This window comes from Oncorhynchus mykiss, chromosome 3, assembly GCF_013265735.2.
Source record: "Oncorhynchus mykiss isolate Arlee chromosome 3, USDA_OmykA_1.1, whole genome shotgun sequence".
In the NCBI taxonomy this organism is placed as follows: Eukaryota; Metazoa; Chordata; class Actinopteri; order Salmoniformes; family Salmonidae; genus Oncorhynchus; species Oncorhynchus mykiss.
In genome coordinates this window covers 13,311,155-13,331,111 of record NC_048567.1, presented here as the reverse complement: position 1 = coordinate 13,331,111, position 19,957 = coordinate 13,311,155, and the positions used below count along the sequence as shown (strand labels likewise).

The 19,957-nt window shown below is 45.4% G+C and overlaps 1 protein-coding gene across 1 annotated transcript in view; it reads right to left on the bottom strand.

The window, feature by feature from the left end:
- LOC110503641 (transmembrane protein 145) overlaps positions 1-19,957 on the bottom strand; it is a 41,865-nt gene that overhangs the window by 6,265 nt on the left and 15,643 nt on the right. Inside the window, exons 2-10 of the mRNA XM_036969608.1 lie at positions 17,989-18,063; positions 17,426-17,503; positions 10,607-10,693; positions 8,428-8,529; positions 5,641-5,725; positions 5,023-5,094; positions 3,501-3,569; positions 3,137-3,217; positions 2,279-2,357 (exon numbers count right to left, since the gene is read on the bottom strand). Coding sequence (XP_036825503.1) covers positions 2,279-2,357; positions 3,137-3,217; positions 3,501-3,569; positions 5,023-5,094; positions 5,641-5,725; positions 8,428-8,529; positions 10,607-10,693; positions 17,426-17,503; positions 17,989-18,063 — 728 coding nt within the window. The remainder of the gene's footprint in view (positions 1-2,278; positions 2,358-3,136; positions 3,218-3,500; positions 3,570-5,022; positions 5,095-5,640; positions 5,726-8,427; positions 8,530-10,606; positions 10,694-17,425; positions 17,504-17,988; positions 18,064-19,957) is intronic.

The following is a 19,957-nucleotide window of genomic DNA, read 5'->3' as shown; positions in this document are numbered from 1 at the left end:
TGAAATATTTTTAAAATATAATTGGATTGAAATACAAAAAAATAAAGTGCAAAAATCTATTAATCAAAAACAACACTTTGTTTAAGGAGAAGTAACATGCAGTGAAAACAAATATTAAATTTTAACTTTTAAACTTGAACTGAGTAAAAACTCTAAATATGTGATTGCACAGTAATGTTCACTTGTTTGAGGTTGAGGGTGATACTTGGTGGTGTCCCATCTTTTCCACAAGTTCATCAATGTTCGGGGTAAGGCTCTGAGCTGAAGAAATCCTCAGAATTGAGTGGAGGTGTTCAGCAGTAAGTCGACTTCTGTGTGATGTTTTGTTCAGGTTCATCAAAGAAAACAGTTGTTCACACAGGTATGTGCTGCCAAACATAGACAACGTTTGAGCAGCCTGGATGCGCAGCTGGGGCATTGTGCCGGGGAGGAAACGGGCGAACTCCGCAGCACCCACTGCCGCATATTTTGCCCTCAGTGCATCATTGCATTGGAGGTCAATCAACTCCATTTGGAGGTTTGGTGGTGAGCTTTCCACGTCAACAGCAAATGGGTTACCGAGCAGTTCCAACCTGCTTTTTTGTGCTTCAAAGTCAGCAAATCGGCGTCGAAAGTCAGCGGCAAGCATACCTATTTTATCAGCCAACTGTGTGCTCGGGAACGCACTGGTAGAGAGCTTCTCTTTCATGGTCTGGCAGCTGGGAAAGTGGCTCAAATTTTCTTTCCGCATCTGCGTCTCCCACAGAGTCAGTTTGGTTTTAAATGCCTTCACTGTACTGTACATATCAGAGATGACACGATCCCGACCCTGCAGCTGCAAGTTTATTGCATTCAGATGACTCGTAATGTCACACAGAAAAGCCATTTCACACAGAAACATTTCGTCTCGGAGTTGTGTTGTGTCTTTCCCTTTGCTGTCCAAGAACAGACAAATCTCCTCACGAAGCTCGAAACATCTTTGAAGCACCTTTCCCTGGCTTAGCCATCGCACCTCTGTGTGATAAGGCAAATCACCATGCTCCGTTTCTAACTCCGTCAGAAATGCCTTGAACTGGCGGTGATTCAAACCTTTGGCTCTGATAAAGTTAACTGTGCGCGTGATGATGCTCATTACATGCTCCATTTTCAAGGCTTTACCGCACAACGCTTCCTGGTGTATGATACAATGATAAGCTGTCAGCTCACCTGTCGCGTTTTCCTCTTGCATCTTTTCCCGTATCTTCGCCACCAGTCCGCTCCTGTGTCCACACATCGCAGGTGCTCCGTCGGTTGTCAAACCCACGAGTTTTTCCCAAGGCAGCTCCATCTCATTTACACATCTTGACACCTCTTCATACAAATCATGCCCCGTAGTTGTGCCATGCATAGGACGTAAAGCCAAAAACTCCTCTGTCACGCTTAGGTTGGAGTCCACTCCGCGGATGAAAATTGACAACTGGGCAATGTCAGAAATGTCGGTGCTCTCATCCACAGCCAAGGAATATGCAATAAAATCTTTTCCCTTTTTCACAAGCTGCTCTTTTAGATTGATGGACAACTGGTCTACTCTCTCGGCAATGGTGTTTCTGCTCAGACTCACATTTAAAAAGAGTTGCCTTTTTTCTGGGCAAACTTCGTCACAAACTTTAATCATGCAGTTTTTGATGAAATCCCCCTCCGTAAATGGCCGGGCTGATTTAGCGATCTCTTCTGCCAAAATAAAACTGGCCTTGACAGTTGCGTCCGCGTGTGTGTCCGCGTGTTTCGTTTCATAATGTCGTCTCAGATTATACTCTTTCAGTACCGCCACACTTTCTCCACACAGAAGACACACAGGTTTTCCAGCTACCTTCGTGAACATATACTCCGACTCCCACCTTGTTTGAAACCCCCGGTTCTCAGTATCCACCTTCCGTTTTGCCATTTTTGATGGGTATCTGAAAGTTAATTTTACTGTGATGCTGACGACTGCTGTGCCAATAAATATTGAAATGAAGCAGCCTACTGCTCGGTGCGTCACCTTTGCATTGTGGGAAATGTAGTATTGGTGCGTGTAAAAGATCTGCGGGCTGCCGGCTTGCTGCGGGCCGGTTCTAATAATAAATCAAGATCATCCCAGGGGCCGTAAAAAACCTTCTTGCGGGCCGGATGTGGCCCGCGGGCCTTGACTCTGACATATGTGAGTTAGACTGACATGTCCTCTATGGTAGAGGGTGTTATTAAGGCTGGGACAGCTACTGTAGCTCTGACCCTGAGACCATAGGTGAGACGGTCTGACACACACACACACACTCCCTACCTGGTGACAGTGAAGCCTTTTCCCAGCAGGATCAGCATCAGTAGGAACACCAGGAAACTGACAGAGAACAGTAATTTCCCTGGAGAGAGAGAGAGATGGGAAGAAAATGAGAACCCCACAGAGTGAAAGAAAGATTACTGTAAGTAGGTTATAGTATCTGAATATTTAACATCATACCAGAACCTGAAATCAGGTCACTCACTCACTCCAGCACACGCTCACACACACTTGCAACACACACCCAAATAAGGACACACTCATCCTCTCATGTGCACTCTCTTACACTGCATGGGTTGTGTGGGAAAGTTTCTGCTTTACATCCTTTATCAGGGTGTTTCTGCATTACATCCTTTATCAGGGTGTTTCTGCATTACATCCTTTATCAGGGTGTTTCTGCATTACATCCTTTATCAGGGTGTTTCTGGATTACATACTTTATCAGGGTGTTTCTGGATTACATTCTTTATCCGGGTGTTTCTGCATTACATCCTTTATCAGGGTGATTCTGCATTACATCCTTTATCAGGGTGTTTCTGGATTACATTCTTTATCAGGGTGTTTCTGCATTACATCCTTTATCAGGGTGTTTCTGCTTTACATCCTTTATCAGGGTGTTTCTGCATTACATCCTTTATCAGCGTGTTTCTGCATTACATTCTTTATCAGGGTGTTTCGGCATTACATCCTTTATCAGGGTGATTCTGCATTACATCCTTTATCAGGGTGTTTCTGGATTACATACTTTATCAGGGTGTTTCTGGATTACATTCTTTATCAGGGTGTTTCTGCTTTACATCCTTTATCAGGGTGTTTCTGCTTTACATCCTTTATCAGGGTGTTTGTGATGATCATGCTCACCCATTATCTTGAGACTGCCGTTGCCCACTCCATCTCTGGCATACAGGCCCCAGTAGATACAGTGGAACAGAAGGCTGACAACTGAGGGGAGGAGGAGGGATGAGAGGGAGAGACAGAGAGAGGGATATTTCACTGTTCTGCACTGCAGAGCTGCATATAGCAGCAGCAGTCCTACCCTATACAGAGACAGGGAGCTATCTGTATGGTGCTGAAGCAGTGGTTAATATCTATGATAATCAGAAGGAGTCATTACCATGTCTGAGATGCCAACGACTGCAGTGTGTGAGTCAGATGGTGATGCTGCTGCAGCCGGCCGCCTGTGGGTGTGTGTGTGTGTATGAGTGGAGTTGTGGTCCACACTCACCCTCTACACCAGCCGCAGTCATAAACATCTTATATGTCGTATGGAGAAGCTGCCTTCCTTTCAGATTATCTAGGAGAGATAGAGAGTGAGAGACAAATAAAGAGAGATATGAAGAGGAAAGAGACAGATGAAGAGGAGAGAGATGAAGAGGAGAGAGAGAGAGACAGATGAAGAGGAGAGAGGAAGAGGAGAGAGAGAGACAGATGAAGAGGAGAGACAGATGAAGAGGAGACAGATGAGGGGAGAGAGATGAAGAGGAGAGAGACAGATGAAGAGGGGAGAGATATGAGGAGAGATGAAGAGGAGAGAGAGAGAGACAGATGAAGAGGAGAGAGATGAAGAGGAGAGAGAGAGAGACATATGAAGAGGAGAGAGAGCGACAGATGAAGAGGAGAGAGAGCGACAGATGAAGAGGAGAGAGAGAGCGACAGATGAAGAGGAGAGAGAGCGACAGATGAAGAGGAGAGAGAGCGACAGATGAAGAGGAGAGAGAGCGACAGATGAAGGGGAGAGAGAGCGACAGATGAAGGGGAGAGAGAGAGAGACAGATGAAGAGGAGAGAGAGAGAGAGACAGATGAAGAGGAGAGAGATGAAGAGGAGAGAGAGACAGATGAAGAGGAGAGAGAGAGACAAATGAAGAGGAGAGAGAGACAGATGAAGAGGAGAGAGATGAAGAGGAGAGAGAGACAGATGAAGAGGAGAGAGAGCGACAGATGAAGGGGAGAGAGAGCGACAGATGAAGGGGAGAGAGAGCGACAGATGAAGGGGAGAGAGAGAGAGACAGATGAAGAGGAGAGAGAGAGAGACAGATGAAGAGGAGAGAGATGAAGAGGAGAGAGAGACAGATGAAGAGGAGAGAGATGAAGAGGAGAGAGAGACAGATGAAGAGGAGAGAGATGAAGAGGAGAGAGAGACAGATGAAGAGGAGAGAGATGAAGAGGAGAGAGAGACAGATGAAGAGGAGAGAGAGAAACAGATGAAGAGGAGAGAGAGCGATGGATTAGAGGGGAAAGATGCAGTGACATAGACACAAAAACAGAGATGGTAATGTAAAGAGAAGGATAGAGAATGAGAGGGAGGGGAGTGGTGTATTAGGCATTAGTATGTGCAGCAGGAGTCTGTGTGTTTGTAGACACATGGGCTGTATTATCTGAGAAGATACTCTCCATATTGTAACTCTGTCACATCTGCCTTCCCTTCATCTGCCCCACTTTACTTTCCCCGGCTACATGTTCAGCCCTAATGACAAGTTCCTCCACCAGAGAGGGGCCACTCTTCCCTCATTCCAGAAAGACATGCCCCCATGACTCCATAATGACAAGCTCTATTCCTCCACTCCTTGTCTTAATTCCAGAAAGGACTAGCACTAATTCTGACGTTTGGTGCATTGGTGCATTAATGCCAATAAGACATTTGTGTGAAGATGGGAGTTAAGAGCCGAGATCTCAGGTTAGGATTGGCTGCTAAGTGCTTTTCTGGTGTGAGGAAGACGAGATCTGATGTTGTTCCTCAGGCACTTACAGGCAAAATAACATGAGAGGATGAAGACCAGGGAGAAGATAACCAGGAACGTGATGTCAGTTTCCAGGATCCCTGAGAATAGAGGCATGGGGTTAGTGAGAGGTAGATAGAGAGAGAGAGAGAGGTAGAAAGAGAGAAGTAAAGAGGTAGAGAGAGAGAGAGAGAGAGATAAAGAGGTAAAGAGAGAGAGATAGAGAGAGAGAGACAGAGAGAGAGATAGGGAGATAGAGAGAAAAGGAGAGAGAGAGAGAGGTAAAAGAGAGAGGTAGAGAGGGAGAAAGAGAGGGAGAAATGGAGGATGAAATCAAAAGCACGAGAGAGGGCAGATAGAGGGTGTGAGATGGTGATGAGAACAAGGGGGAGGAGGGGAAAAGAGAGAGTGACAGAGAGAGACAGAAAGAGAGGTCATTAGAACATCAGAATAAGAGAGATAAATATTGTCATTTTCTAAACTGCGTTTCCTTTTTACCCATTCCACTCATGTTAATCCATCATCATTAATTCATTCATCCATTCCTTCGTTATAATAATTTGTTCATTTTAATATGCTTTATTGGCCGTGTTAAATAGTGTTGGACGAGCCATTAACGTTCATTCTGTAATCTGTGTCGTTCTCACCAAACTCGTCTGCAGAGAAATGTTGTGTCCAGAAAGACTGGCCATTGGTCAGCTTCATCTCATACTCCAGCTGCAAACCTTCCCCCTGAGAGACAGAGACAGAGACGGAGAGGGAGAGGGAGAGAGCGGGGAGTTAGATGGAGCGACAGTGAGTGCACAAAGAGCTCATTTCACAGAGAGGAGTTCAAAGCCTCTGGAGTTTGTGTTGTTGTGCTGTAAGTGAGAGAAAAAAACCTTTGATTTCATCTGCCAGCCAAGACTCGATCTCAGTACCTCCATCAGAGGAGTGAGGAGCATGAACCGTGCACTGTCACAAAATCAATACTAGCCAGGCAGGACTGGGAGAGAGGGAGAGAGAACTTGAGAGACAGAGAGTAGTGAGAGGAGACATGCAAGGCTGGGAGAGAGGGAGAGAGACGGAGAGCAGTGAGGAGACAGGCAGGACTGGGAGAGAAAGAGAGAGACATTGAGAGACAGCAGTGAGGAGACAGGCAGGACTGGGAGAGAAAGAGAGAGACATTGAGAGACAGCAGTGAGGAGACAGGCAGGACTGGGAGAGAAAGAGAGAGACATTGAGAGACAGCAGTGAGAGGAGACAGGCAGGACTGGGTTGGAGGGAGAGAAAGGAGACAGGCAGGACTGGGTTGGAGGGAGAGAGAGGAGACAGGCAGGACTGGGTTGGAGGGAGAGAGAGGAGACAGGCAGGACTGGGTTGGAGGGAGAGAGAGGAGACAGGCAGGACTGGGAGAGAAAGAGAGAGACATTGAGAGACAGCAGTGAGGAGACAGGCAGGACTGGGAGAGAAAGAGAGAGACATTGAGAGACAGCAGTGAGGAGACAGGCAGGACTGGGAGAGAAAGAGAGAGACATTGAGAGACAGCAGTGAGAGGAGACAGGCAGGACTGGGTTGGAGGGAGAGAAAGGAGACAGGCAGGACTGGGTTGGAGGGAGAGAGAGGAGACAGGCAGGACTGGGTTGGAGGGAGAGAGAGGAGACAGGCAGGACTGGGTTGGAGGGAGAGAGAGGAGACAGGCAGGACTGGGTTGGAGGGAGAGAGAGGAGACAGGCAGGACTGGGTTGGAGTGAGAGAGAGGAGACAGGCAGGACTGGGTTGGAGTGAGAGAGAGGAGACAGGCAGGACTGGGTTGGAGTGAGAGAGAGGAGACAGGCAGGACTGGGTTGGAGTGAGAGAGAGGAGACAGGCAGGACTGGGTTGGAGGGAGAGAGAGGAGACAGGCAGGACTGGGTTGGAGGGAGAGAGAGGAGACAGGCAGGACTGGGTTGGAGGGAGAGAGAGGAGACAGGCAGGACTGGGTTGGAGGGAGAGAGAGGAGACAGGCAGGACTGGGTTGGAGGGAGAGATAGGAGACAGGCAGGACTGGGTTGGAGTGAGAGAGAGGAGACAGGCAGGACTGGGTTGGAGTGAGAGAGAGGAGACAGGCAGGACTGGGTTGGAGTGAGAGAGAGGAGACAGGCAGGACTGGGTTGGAGTGAGAGAGAGGAGACAGGCAGGACTGGGTTGGAGTGAGAGAGAGGAGACAGGCAGGACTGGGTTGGAGGTAGAGAGAGGAGACAGGCAGGACTGGGTTGGAGGGAGAGAGAGGAGACAGGCAGGACTGGGTTGGAGGGAGAGAGAGGAGACAGGCAGGACTGGGTTGGAGGGAGAGAGAGAAACATTGAGAGACAGCAGTGAGAGGAGATGAAGTGACGCAGAGAAAGAAGGCCACGGTAAAAGAGAGATTCAAAGTGAGTGAACAAGAAAGAGTAAGAATGAGAGAAAGAGGTGAAGAGAAAGACAGAGAGAGTAAGAACTGAGAGAGGGTGGAAGGCGTGTATTATATTGGCAGTGTGCAGGCGAGGTAAGGCTGGGCGAGACGGGGAGAGTCCCTGGGGCCATGTGGGCCGGAGACAGAGCTTTAACTTCAGTCCTACACCATTAGGCGTCATGTCCGTCAACAGCCCTCCACTTGCTGCCGTGACAACACAACACACTCTCCAGGAAACATCCACTTCAATCCTGTCTGTCCCTCTTCACAAACACTCACTCTCTACTAACACCACAACACTGCCAGTCAGTGTTAGGATACACTGGCCCTGCCACAACACACAGGCGCACACACACACAGGCGCGCGCACACACACACACACACACACACACACACACACACACACACACACACACACACACACACACACACACACACACACGCACGCACGCACTTGTGCATCCATATGCACACACAAAAGCACACATTCAGAGAAGATCTACACTGAGCATACCAAACACCTTCCTAATATTGAGTTGCAACCCCCCTCAATTCATCAGGGCATGGACTATACAAGGTGTCGAAAGCTTTCCACAGGGATGCTGGCCCATGCTGACTCCAATGCTTCCCACACTTGTGTCAAGTTGGCTGGATGTCCTTTGGGTGGTGAACCATTCTTGATACACACAGGAAACTGTTGAGCATGAAAAACCCAGCACAATCATTTTTGTTTTGCCCATTCACCTTCTGAATGGCGCACAATCCATGTCTCAATTGTGTCAAGGCTTAAAAATCCTTTAACCCGTCTCATCCTCTTCATCTACACTGATTGAAATGGATTTAACAAGTGACATCAATAAGGGATTAACCTGGTCACTCTGTCATGGAAAGAGCAGGAGTTCTTAATGTTTTGTATGTCAATCTGTTATGTGTGTGTGGGGAGGGGGTGCGGTGTGTGTCATCAGAGTAACAATGTCTGTGTGCGCTAGCCATCAGTGAGAAGTGAAAGGTCAGTGCTCACCCCACACTTGCTGAGAGCGATGTACCACCATCTCTCCCTCACCGAGCGGAAACTACGACCTCCCACACAACTCAGCACCTCCTCATCTCCCTCTCCTTCCACCTTAGAGACAGAAACAGAGAGAGACAGAGTTAATATTTCAAAAACACATTGAATCAACACATCCTAACACATTTCGAAAGAGGGAGACACACAGACCCCTCTGTCTCACATACACACACTCCTCACACCTCAAAATAGCTATTTTAGTTAGAACTAAAAACAACCACAGTCCCATAGGAAAACATACAAGACAAGCCCACATATACAGTGCCTTCAGAAAGTATGCATACCTCTTGACTTATTCCACATTTTGTTGTGTTACAGCCTGAATTAAAAATGGTTTAAATATTTTTTTTCCCTCACCCATCTACACAATACCCCATACGGACAAAGTGAAAAGATGTTTAGACATTTTTGCAAGTTTATTGACAATTAAATACAGAAATATCTCAATTACATAGGTTTTCATACCCGAGTCAATGCTTTGTAGAAGCACCTTTCGCGGCGATTACCGCCTTGAGTCGTATTGGGTATGTCTGTTTCAGCTTTGAGTCATCTTGGGTATGTCTGTTTCAGCTTTGAGTCGTCTTGGGTATGTCTGTTTCAGCTTTGAGTCGTCTTGGGTATGTCTGTTTCAGCTTTGCACATATGGATTTGGTGATTTTCTCCAATTCTTCCTTGCAGATTTTCTAAAGCTCTGTTTAGTTAGATGGGGAGTGGCGGGGAGCAGCAATCTTCAAGTCTTTCCACATCAAGTTCAAGTCTTTCCACATCTTCAAGTCTTTCCACAGGGACTCAAGTCTTGGCTGGGCCACTCAAGGACTTTCATATTCTTGTTCTGAAGCCATTCCAGAGTTACTTTGGCTGTATGTTTGGGGTCATTGTCCTATTGGAACGTAAATCTTCGCCCCATTTTGAAGGTCGTTTGCACTCTGAAGCAGGTTCTCACCAAGAATTTGCTTGTATTTAGCTCCATTCGTTGTTCCCTCTATTCTTACCAGTCACCGAGTCCTTCCCGCTGAAAAGCATCCCCATGGCATGAGTCTGACACCACCATGCTTCACAGTAGGGATGGTGTTAGACGGGTGAGGAGCTGTGCCTGGTTTTCTCCAGACATAGCACTTTGCATTCAGGCCAAGAGTTAAATTGATCTTTTGCCTTATGATCTGTCATTCATGTGCCTTTTTGTAAACTAAAGGCGTGTTGTCATGTGCCTTTTTCTCAGGAGTAGCTTCCGTCTGGCCATTCTCACATAAACCCAGATTGGTGAAGTGCTATAGAGCCTTCAAACTCAACTCTGGACCTCAAAGCCAATTCCACTGCATTTTTTCCTTGTTGCCCTTTAATCAGGGACTGATTTGGGTTAATTAATTATCAGGTAGAACAGTAAACCAGCAGGCTCCGGACCTTGTAGGGAAAGAGTTGAAATATCCGTGCTGTAGAGACAGTTGTCCTTCTGGCAGGTTCTCCCATCTCAGCCAAGGAACTCTGTAGTTCTGTCAGAGTGGTCAATGGGTTCTTGTCACCTCCCTGACCAAGGTCCTTCTTGCCCAGTTGCTCAGTTTGGTTGGACAGCCTGCTCTAGGCAGAGTCTGGGTAGATCCATATTTTTCCCATTTCCCAATGATTGGAGACCACTGTGCTCTTGGAACCTTTCAACACTATAGATTGTTTTACACCCTTCCCCAGATATATGCCTCATCACAATTCTCCCTCAGAGCTCTACGGAGAGTTCCCTGGACTTCATGGTCTGGTTTCTGCTCTGACATGCACTATCAACCGTGGGACCTTATATATACACCGGTGTGTTTTTATTGGCCACAGGTGGACTCCAATCAAGTTGTAGCGACATCTCATGTACGACCAAAGGAAATTGAATGCACCTGAACTCAGCTTGGAGTGTCATAGCAAAGGGTATTGATATTTCTGATATTTCATTTTCAATAAATTAACAAAACATCTCTAAAACATGGTTTCACTTTGTCATTATGTGGTATGTGTGTATTTTTATATTTAATCTATTTAATTTTGAATTCAGACTGTAACACAACAAAATGTGGAATACGTCAATGGGTATGAATACTTTCTGAAGGCACTATATAAGACAGAGAGCTGTAGAGGTTGTCCATGTTCTTACCACACAGCCAGACCAGGTGTAGCGTGTGGTCAAGTTGATAACCTGGTTATTCTCTGGTCTCAACACCGCCTCCTTCTGGTAGCAGTCCTGCGGTCAAGAAATACAGTCAAGAATAATAAAGAAACGGTGTCATACACACATCACATTATGCGCACAGGTACTGGACGAACTAACCATAGAAATAGAATGAATAGAAAGGGAATCTCCATTCAAGTCAATGATGGCATAATCACTGGCAGCCATTTTGAGTCCACCCATAGTCCCAGTTGGTATTAGATAGAACGTTGCAAGTAGAAAAGGACTCCCGTGGGTCTTGCAGGTTGCGCGGTATTCCGGCAGGAATCAAAGTGATGTTCTAGAGTCTAGTTTGGTACAGGATGCGACAGTCCACAAGAACGGGCAGTACAGGAATAGTTTAATAGTTTAATAATATTTTTTGGGGGGAAGGGTTAGTCTCACTCTCACTCCTTGCTCCAGTTGTAGCCAGTCACTACTTTGCCTCAGTTGCCAACGTATGTCAGTGAATGATGAAGCCTTCAAGAGAGGAATTGTAACATCTTGTTGCAGCCAAGGATCCATCCCTAACAGTAGAGCCATTTAAAGGAAAGAGCAATGTTTTAGCAAAATTTGATATATGCACTACCGTTCAAAAGTTTGGGGTCACTTATGTCCTTGTTTTCCATGAATACATACATGAAAATAGTTGCAAAGTAAATAGGAAATATAGTCAAGACGTTGACAAGGTTATAAATAATGATTTTAAATTGAAATAATAATTGTCCTTCAAACTTTGCTTTCGTCAAAGAATCTTCCATTTGCAGCAATTACAGCCTTGCAGACCTTTGGCATTCTAGCTGTCAATTTGTTGAGGTAATCTGAAGAAATTTAATCCCATGCTTTCTGAAGCATCTCCCACAAGTTGGATTGGCTTGATGGACACTTCTTACGTACCATACGGTCAATCTGCTCCCACAAAAGCTCAATAGGGTTGAGATCCGGTGACTATAATGAAGTGGCCAGCACAGACAGAATACCAGTTGACTGGTTCTTCCCTAATTAGTTATTGCATAGTTTGGAGCTGTGTTTTGGGTCATTGTCCTGTTGTAGGAAGAAATTGGCTCCAATTAAGCACCGTCCACAGGGTATGGCATGGCGTTGCAAAATGGAGGGATAGCCTTCCTTCTTCAAGATCCCTTTTACCCTGTACAACTCTCCCACTTTACCACCACCAAAGCACCCCCAGACCATCACATTGCCTCCACCATGCTTGACAGATGGCGTCAAGCACTCCTCCAGCATCTTTTCATTTTTTCTGCATCTCACGTATGTTCTTCTTTGTGATCCGAACACCTCAATCTTAGATTCGTCTGTCCTTAACATTTTTTTTCCAATCTTCCTCTGTCCAGTGTCTGTGTTCTTTTGCCCATCTTAATCTTTTATTTTTATTGGCCAGTCGGAGATATGTTTTTTTCTTTGCAACTTTGCCTAGAAGGCCAGCATCCCAAAATCGCCTTTTCACTGTTGACCTTGAGACTGGTGTTTTGCGGGTACTATTTAATGAAGCTGCCAGTTGAGGACTTGTGAGGCATCTGTTTCTCAAACTAGACACTCTAATGTACTTGTCCTCTTGCTCAGTTGTGCACCGGGGCCTCCCACTCCTCTTTCTATTCTGGTTAGAGCCAGTTTGCTCTGTTCTGTGAAGGGATTAGTACACAGCGTTGTACGAGATCTTCAGTTTCTTGGCAATTTCTTGCATGAAATAGCCTTCATTTCTCAGAATAAGAGTAGACTGACGAGTTTCAGAAGAAAGTTATTTGTTTCTGGACATTTTGAGCCTGTAATCGAACCCACAAATGCTGATGCTCCAGATACTCAACGAGTCTAAAGAAGGCCAGTTTTATTGCTTCTTTAAATCAGAACCACAGTTTTCAGCTGTGCTAACATAATTGCAAAAGGGTTTTCTAATGATCAATTAGCCTTTTAAAATGATAAACTTGGATTAGCTAACACAACGTGCCATTGGAACACAGGAGTGATGGTTACTGATAATGGGCCTCTGTACACCTATGTAGATACTACATAAAAAATCTGCTGTTTCCAGCTACAATAGTCATTTACAACATTAACAATGTTTACACTGTATTTCTGATCAATTTGATGTTATTTTAACGGACAAAAAAGTGCTTTTCTTTCAAAAACAAGGATATTTTTAAGTGACCCCAAACTTTTGAACGCTAGTGTATATTGAACCAAAATATAAACGCAACATGTAAAGTGTTGGTCCCACGTTTCATGAGCTGAAATATAAGATCCCCGAAATGTTCCATACGTACAAAAAGCTTATTTCTCAAATTTTATGCACAGATTTGTTTACATCCCTGTTAGTGAGCCTTTCACCTTTGCCAAGATAATCGATCCACCTGACATGTGTGGCATATCAATAAGCTGACTAAACTGCATGATAATTACACAGCTGCGCCTTGTGCTGGGGACAATAGAAGGCCACAACACAATGCCAGAGATGTCTCAAGTTGAGGGAGTGTGCAATTGGCAGAGAATTTGTTAATTTCGTTACCATAAGCCACCGTCAATGTTGTTTTAGAGAATTTGGCAGTACGTCCAACCGGCCTCACAACCGCAGACCATGTGTAACCACACCAGTCCAGGACCTCCACATCCAACTGCGGGATGGCCTGCGGGATCGTCTGAGACCAGCCACCCAGACTGCTGATGAAACTGAAGTATTTCTGTCTGTAATAAAGCCCTTTTGTGGGGAAAAACTAATTATGTTTGACTGGGCCTGGCTCCCCAGTGAGTGGGCCTGGCTTCCAAGTGGGTGTGTCTATGCCCTCCCAGGTCCACCTGAAGCCACAGGACTCTTTTCGAAGGCTCTATTTCTCTAAGTATGAGCATTGCGAACCATAGGTTGGGATTTTACATGTGCATTGAACAACACAACAGCTTTTCGCAATGTTTTGTTATTTCTGTATAACAAACAAAAGTAGACCATGAAGTTGGCTCTTTTACAATGGTGGTTATTGGGAAAGAATGTTTGTTTCCCCCAATTTGTGGGTGTGGTCGAGGGGAATTCCTTCATATGATGTGAATATCTGAATATCAACTGGCTATGCCAGGAAGTAAAAGCATGATGTGTACCCTTCAAAATGTGCTTTGATTTGTTGAGTAAACTCAACTGATATTACAAAAAAAAAGAAATTGGCTGTTTTCGCTGCATAACATGTAGAAGTTGTCCCTTTTAAGGTTTAGAAGACTGCTAAATGCTAACTCCCATTTGTATAAGCTGGTTAGCATACAGATATCAGTGGTGGTAGTCAGTCATTTTTAACTGTAATGCAGTTGATTGGTAACAATGACATAAACATGCATTGGGTTTGACATCCATACAAACATTATATTCAGATTTTTACCTCAACATAGTGTGAAATACACATGTAAACAATAGCCTAAATGTAGGATCATTTTGCTGGGGAGCAATGAGGAGACTCAGGATCTTTTGCCCACGGCCCTTACCCCACGCGTTTCATGACAATTCCATTGTTTTGGTCGAGTTTGATTGACCTCTTTACTGCATCCATCAGTTGATAGAACATTCCAAAATACCATTGAAATTATTGCATCACAATACCAGGCAGTGATTGTCACGTTCTGACCGTAGTTCCTTTTTTATGTTTCTATTTTTGGTTTGGTCAGGGCGTGAGTTGGGGTGGGCATTCTATGTTTTTGTTCTATGTTTTGTATTTCTGTGTTTGGCCTGGTATGGTTCCCAATCAGAGGCAGCTGTCTATCGTTGTCTCTGATTGAGAACCATACTTAGGTAGCCTGTTCCCACCTGTGTTTGTGGGAAGTTGTTTCCTGTTTTCTCACCTGATAGGACTGTTTTGTTTTTCACCTTTGTTATTTTGTGTTCAGATTAATAAAGTTAACATGGACACGTACCACGCTGCATTTTGGTCCGATCCTTCATATCCCTCATCAGACGAGGATGAGAATCGTTACAGAACTACCCTCCAAAAACGGACCAAGCAGCGTGGTAAGGAGGAGCAGCGCGATCTGGAGAAATGGACATGGGAGGAGATATTGGACGGCAAGGGACCCTGGGCGCAGGCTGGGGAATATCGCCGCCCCAAAGAAGACCTGGAGGCAACAGGCACGAGAGGCAGCCCCCCAAAAAAAATTCCGGAGTCAGGCGATAGACCTGCGCCAACTTACCAGAAGAAGCATAGTACTGGTCAGGCACAGTGTTATGCGGTCAAGCGCACGGTGTCGCCAGTACGCACTCATAGCCCGGTGCGCTATAGGCCAGGCCTCCGCAAGTGCCATGCGAGAGTGGGCATCCAGCCAGGGCGTATTGTGCCGGCTCAGCGTGTTTGGTCTCCAGTACGCCGTTTCGGCCCAGGGTATCCTGCGCCGGCTCTGCATGCTGTGTCTTCGGGGTGCTGGGAGGTTGCAGTGCGCCCTGTGCCTGCGCTCTGCCCGTGCCGGGCGAATGTGGGCATTGAGCCTAAGGGAGAGGTGCGAGTGGTATGCACCAGATCTCCAGTGCTCACCCACAGCCCGGTTCAACCTGTGCCTGCACTCTGGAGGGTCCGGGCTAAAGTGGTCATCCAGCCTGGAGGGGTGGTGCCAAGGCTGCGCACCACAGCTCCAGTGCTCCCCCACAGCCCGGTCCATTCGGTGCCTCCTCCATGCACTAGGCCTCCTGTAGGTCTCCCCAGCCTAGTGGGTCATGTGGCAGCTCCACGCACCAGGCTGTCTCTCCGTCTCCTCCCTCCAGGTTCTCTCTCCAGTCCGGAGCCGCCAGAGCCGCCCGTCAGTCCGGAGCCGCCCACCAGTCCGGAGCCTCCCGCCTGTCCGGCGCCGCCAGAGCCTCCCGCCTGTCCGGCGCCGCCAGAGCCTCCCGCCTGTCCGGCGCCGCCAGAGCCTCCCGCCTGTCCGGCGCCGCCAGAGTCTCCTGTTTCGTTTTTTCACCTTTGTGATTTTGTGTTCAGATTAATAAAGTTAACATCCAAGCCCGTTCTATTCATTCTATTTCTATGGAACTAACTCCATATAAAGAAACAAATGCCTGCACACACAATGTCGCCCAGATCACAGAAGGAGCATGGTCAGGTAAAACAGAGCAGATGGAAACACACACACATACAGTGCCTTGCGAAAGTATTCGGCCCCCTTGAACTTTGCAACCTTTTGCCACATTTCAGGCTTCAAACATAAAGATATAAAACTGTATTTTTTTGTGAAGAATCAACAACAAGTGGGACACAATCATGAAGTGGAACGACATTTATTGGATATTTCTAACTTTATTAACAAATCAAAAACTGAAAAATTGGGCGTGCAAAATTATTCAGCCCCTTTACTTTCAGTGCAGCAAACTCTCTCCAGAAGTTCAGTGAGGATCTCTGAATGATCCAATGTTGACCTAAATTACTAATGATGATAAATACAATCCACCTGTGTGTAATCAAGTCTCCGTATAAATGCACCTGCACTGTGATAGTCTCAGAGGTCCGTTAAAAGCGCAGAGAGCATCATGAAGAACAAGGAACACACCAGGCAGGTCCGAGATACTGTTGTGAAGAAGTTTAAAGCCGGATTTGGATACAAAAAGATTTCCCAAGCTTTAAACATCCCAAGGAGCTCTGTGCAAGCGATAATATTGAAATGGAAGGAGTATCAGACCACTGCAAATCTACCAAGACCTGGCCGTCCCTCTAAACTTTCAGCTCATACAAGGAGAAGACTGATCAGAGATGCAGCCAAGAGGCCCATGATCACTCTGGATGAACTGCAGAGATCTACAGCTGAGGTGGGAGACTCTGTCCATAGGACAACAATCAGTCGTATATTGCACAAATCTGGCCTTTATGGAAGAGTGGCAAGAAGAAAGCCATTTCTTAAAGATATCCATAAAAAGTGTCGTTTAAAGTTTGCCACAAGCCACCTGGGAGACACACCAAACATGTGGAAGAAGGTGCTCTGGTCAGATGAAACCAAAATTGAACTTTTTGGCAACAATGCAAAACGTTATGTTTGGCGTAAAAGCAACACAGCTGAACACACCATCCCCACTGTCAAACATGGTGGTGGCAGCATCATGGTTTGGGCCTGCTTTTCTTCAGCAGGGACAGGGAAGATGGTTAAAATTGATGGGAAGATGGATGGAGCCAAATACAGGACCATTCTGGAAGAAAACCTGATGGAGTCTGCAAAAGACCTGAGACTGGGACGGAGATTTGTCTTCCAACAAGACAATGATCCAAAACATAAAGCAAAATCTACAATGGAATGGTTCAAAAATAAACATATCCAGGTGTTAGAATGGCCAAGTCAAAGTCCAGACCTGAATCCAATCGAGAATCTGTGGAAAGAACTGAAAACTGCTGTTCACAAATGCTCTCCATCCAACCTCACTGAGCTCGAGCTGTTTTGCAAGGAGGAATGGGAAAAAATTTCAGTCTCTCGATGTGCAAAACTGCTAGAGACATACCCCAAGCGACTTACAGCTGTAATCGCAGCAAAAGGTGGCGCTACAAAGTATTAACTTAAGGGGGCTGAATAATTTTGCACGCCCAATTTTTCAGTTTTTTATTGTTAAAAAAGTTTGAAATATCCAATAAATGTCGTTCCACTTCATGATTGTGTCCCACTTGTTGTTGATTCTTCACAAAAAAATACAGTTTTATATCTTCATGTTTGAAGCCTGAAATGTGGCAAAAGGTCGCCGAATACTTTCGCAAGGCACTGTACATATACACACACACACGCCAAGTGTGACACAGAGTAGTGGTTTCTCACCTTGTCCGGCTTCTTATACACAGCTGGCCACTGAGAGCTGTCATCAAAGTAGAGCAATATATTCTGACAGCATCGCGACTAGAGACGAGAGAATGAGAGAATGGAGGAGGGAAGGAATGGGAAAAGGGGGCCTAAGATTAATACCAGACTGCCTCAAAGTCTGTAGACCACTAACAGCAACCTGAGGAACACAGAAAGGAGGACAGAAATAACAAAAGAGGAGAGGATAGAGAGGAGGAGAGAGGACAGGGTAAATGTATGGAAAATATAACAGGAACAGACAAGGGTAGATACAATTACCAAAGACAGAAAGAGTGAGGAGCGAGAGGGAGAGAAAATTAATCAGTGAGGAGAGAGACAAGAGAGAAATGGACATAGAGGAAAGAGGATGAAGGTAAGAAAAGAATAGGGTACAGGGGGGCAATTTGAGAGAGAGAGAGAGAGAGAGAGAGAGAGGGAGAGAGAGAGAGAAACTCACTAAGAGGGAGAGATTCAACAATACTGATGAAACAAAATAAGAAAAGAGAATGATAGATAGGAGATCAGTTGACCTATAACCTCACCTTTTGGTAGCGGAACCTGAAGTCCAGACGTCCAAAATCAGTGAGAAAACAGAAGCGAGTGAGGAACAACCAGTCCTGTTTAAAGTGGGGAACCAGAGCCGGGGCGAGGAGGAGGAGGAAGACAGGGGCATAGGGTAGAGAATGGGGAGAGGAGAGGTGTAGATGAAGGTGAGATGGGGAAGAGAGCAGGAAAACCTGGCTGTAATACTCAACCAGCATCATGTCAAGATATACTGCTGATGGTATACAGTGCTTCACTGTTCTTCCATAAGGCACTGCAGCAGGGTATCAGTCAATGGGCTGTCCTGCAGATGTAGGCTGACAGACACATGCACAGGCTGTATAGAATTGATCATGTTAAACAACACAGAAAAAGTTGAACTTACAGCTGTACTATATCTCATAGATAGCGAGCAAATCCGTAGCCATATGTCAGAGAGTAAGCCATCTGTAGTTAACAGTTAACACACTCAGCCATACAGTACCAGTCAAAAGTTGGGAAACAACTACTCATTCAAGGGTTTTTCTTTATTTTTTACAATTTTCTACATTGTGGAATAATAGTGAAGACATCAAAACTATGACAAAAACACATGTGGAATCATGTAGTAACCAAGAAAGTGTTAAACAAATCAAAATATATTTTATATATGTTTTATTGTTTAAAGTAGCCAACCTTTGCCTTGATGACAGCTTTGCACACTCTTGGCATTCTCTCAACCAGCTTCATGAAGAATGCTTTTCCCAACAGTCTTGAAGGAGTTCCTACATATGCTGAGCACTTGTTGGCTGCTTTTCCTTCACTCTGCGGTGCAACTCATCCCAAACCATCTCAATTGGGTTGAGGTCGGGTGATTGTGGAGGCCAGGTCATCTGATGCAGCACTCCATCACTCTCCTGCTTGGTCAATTAGCACTTACACAGCCTGGAGGTGTGTTGGGTCATTGTCCTGTTGAAAAACAAATGAAAGTCCCACTAAGGGCAAACCAGATGGGATGGTGTATCACTGCAGAATCCTGTGGTAGCTATGCTGGTTAAGTGTGACTTGAATTCTAAATAAATCACTGACAGTGTCACCAACAAAACACACCCACATCTCCTCCTCCATGCTTCACGGTGGGAGCCACACATGCAGAGATCATCTGTTCACCTACTCTGTGTCTCATAAAGTCACGGCGGTTGGAACCAAAAATCTCAAATTTGAACTCATCAGACCAAAGGACAGATTTCCACCAGTCTGAAGTCCATTGCTCGTGTTTCTTGGCCCAAGTAAGTCTCGTCTTCTTATTGGTGTCCTTAAGTTGTGGTTTCTTTGCAGCAATTCGACCATGAAGGCCTGATTCACGCAGTCTCCTCTGAACAGTTGATGTTCAGATGTGTCTGTTACTTGAACTCTGTGAAGCAGTTATTTGGGATGCAATATGAGGTGCAGTTAACTCTAATGAACTTATCCTCTGCAGTAAAGGCAACTCTGGGTCTTCCATTCCGGTAGGGGTCCTCATGAGAGCCAGTTTCATCATAGCCTTGATAGCTTTTGCGACTGCACTTGAAGAAACTTCTTTAAATTGACTGACCTTCATGTCTTAAAAGTAATGATGAACTATCGTTTCTCTTCGCTTATTTGAGTTGTTCTTTCCATAATATTGACTTGGTCTTTTACCAAATAGGGCTATCTTCTGTATACCATCCCTACCTTGTCACAGCACAACTGATTGGCTCAAAAGCATTAAGAAGGAAAGAAAATCCACAAATTAACTTTTAACAAGGCACACCTGTTATTTGAAATGCATTCCAGGTTGAGAGAATGTCAAAAATGTGCAAAGCTGTCATCAAGGCCAAGGGTGGCTACTTTGAAGAATCTCAAATATAAAATATATGTTGTGTTTTTTCATAGTTCTGATGTCTTCACTATTATTCTACAATGTAGAAAATAGTAAAAATAAAGAAAAACCCTTGAATGGTACTGTAT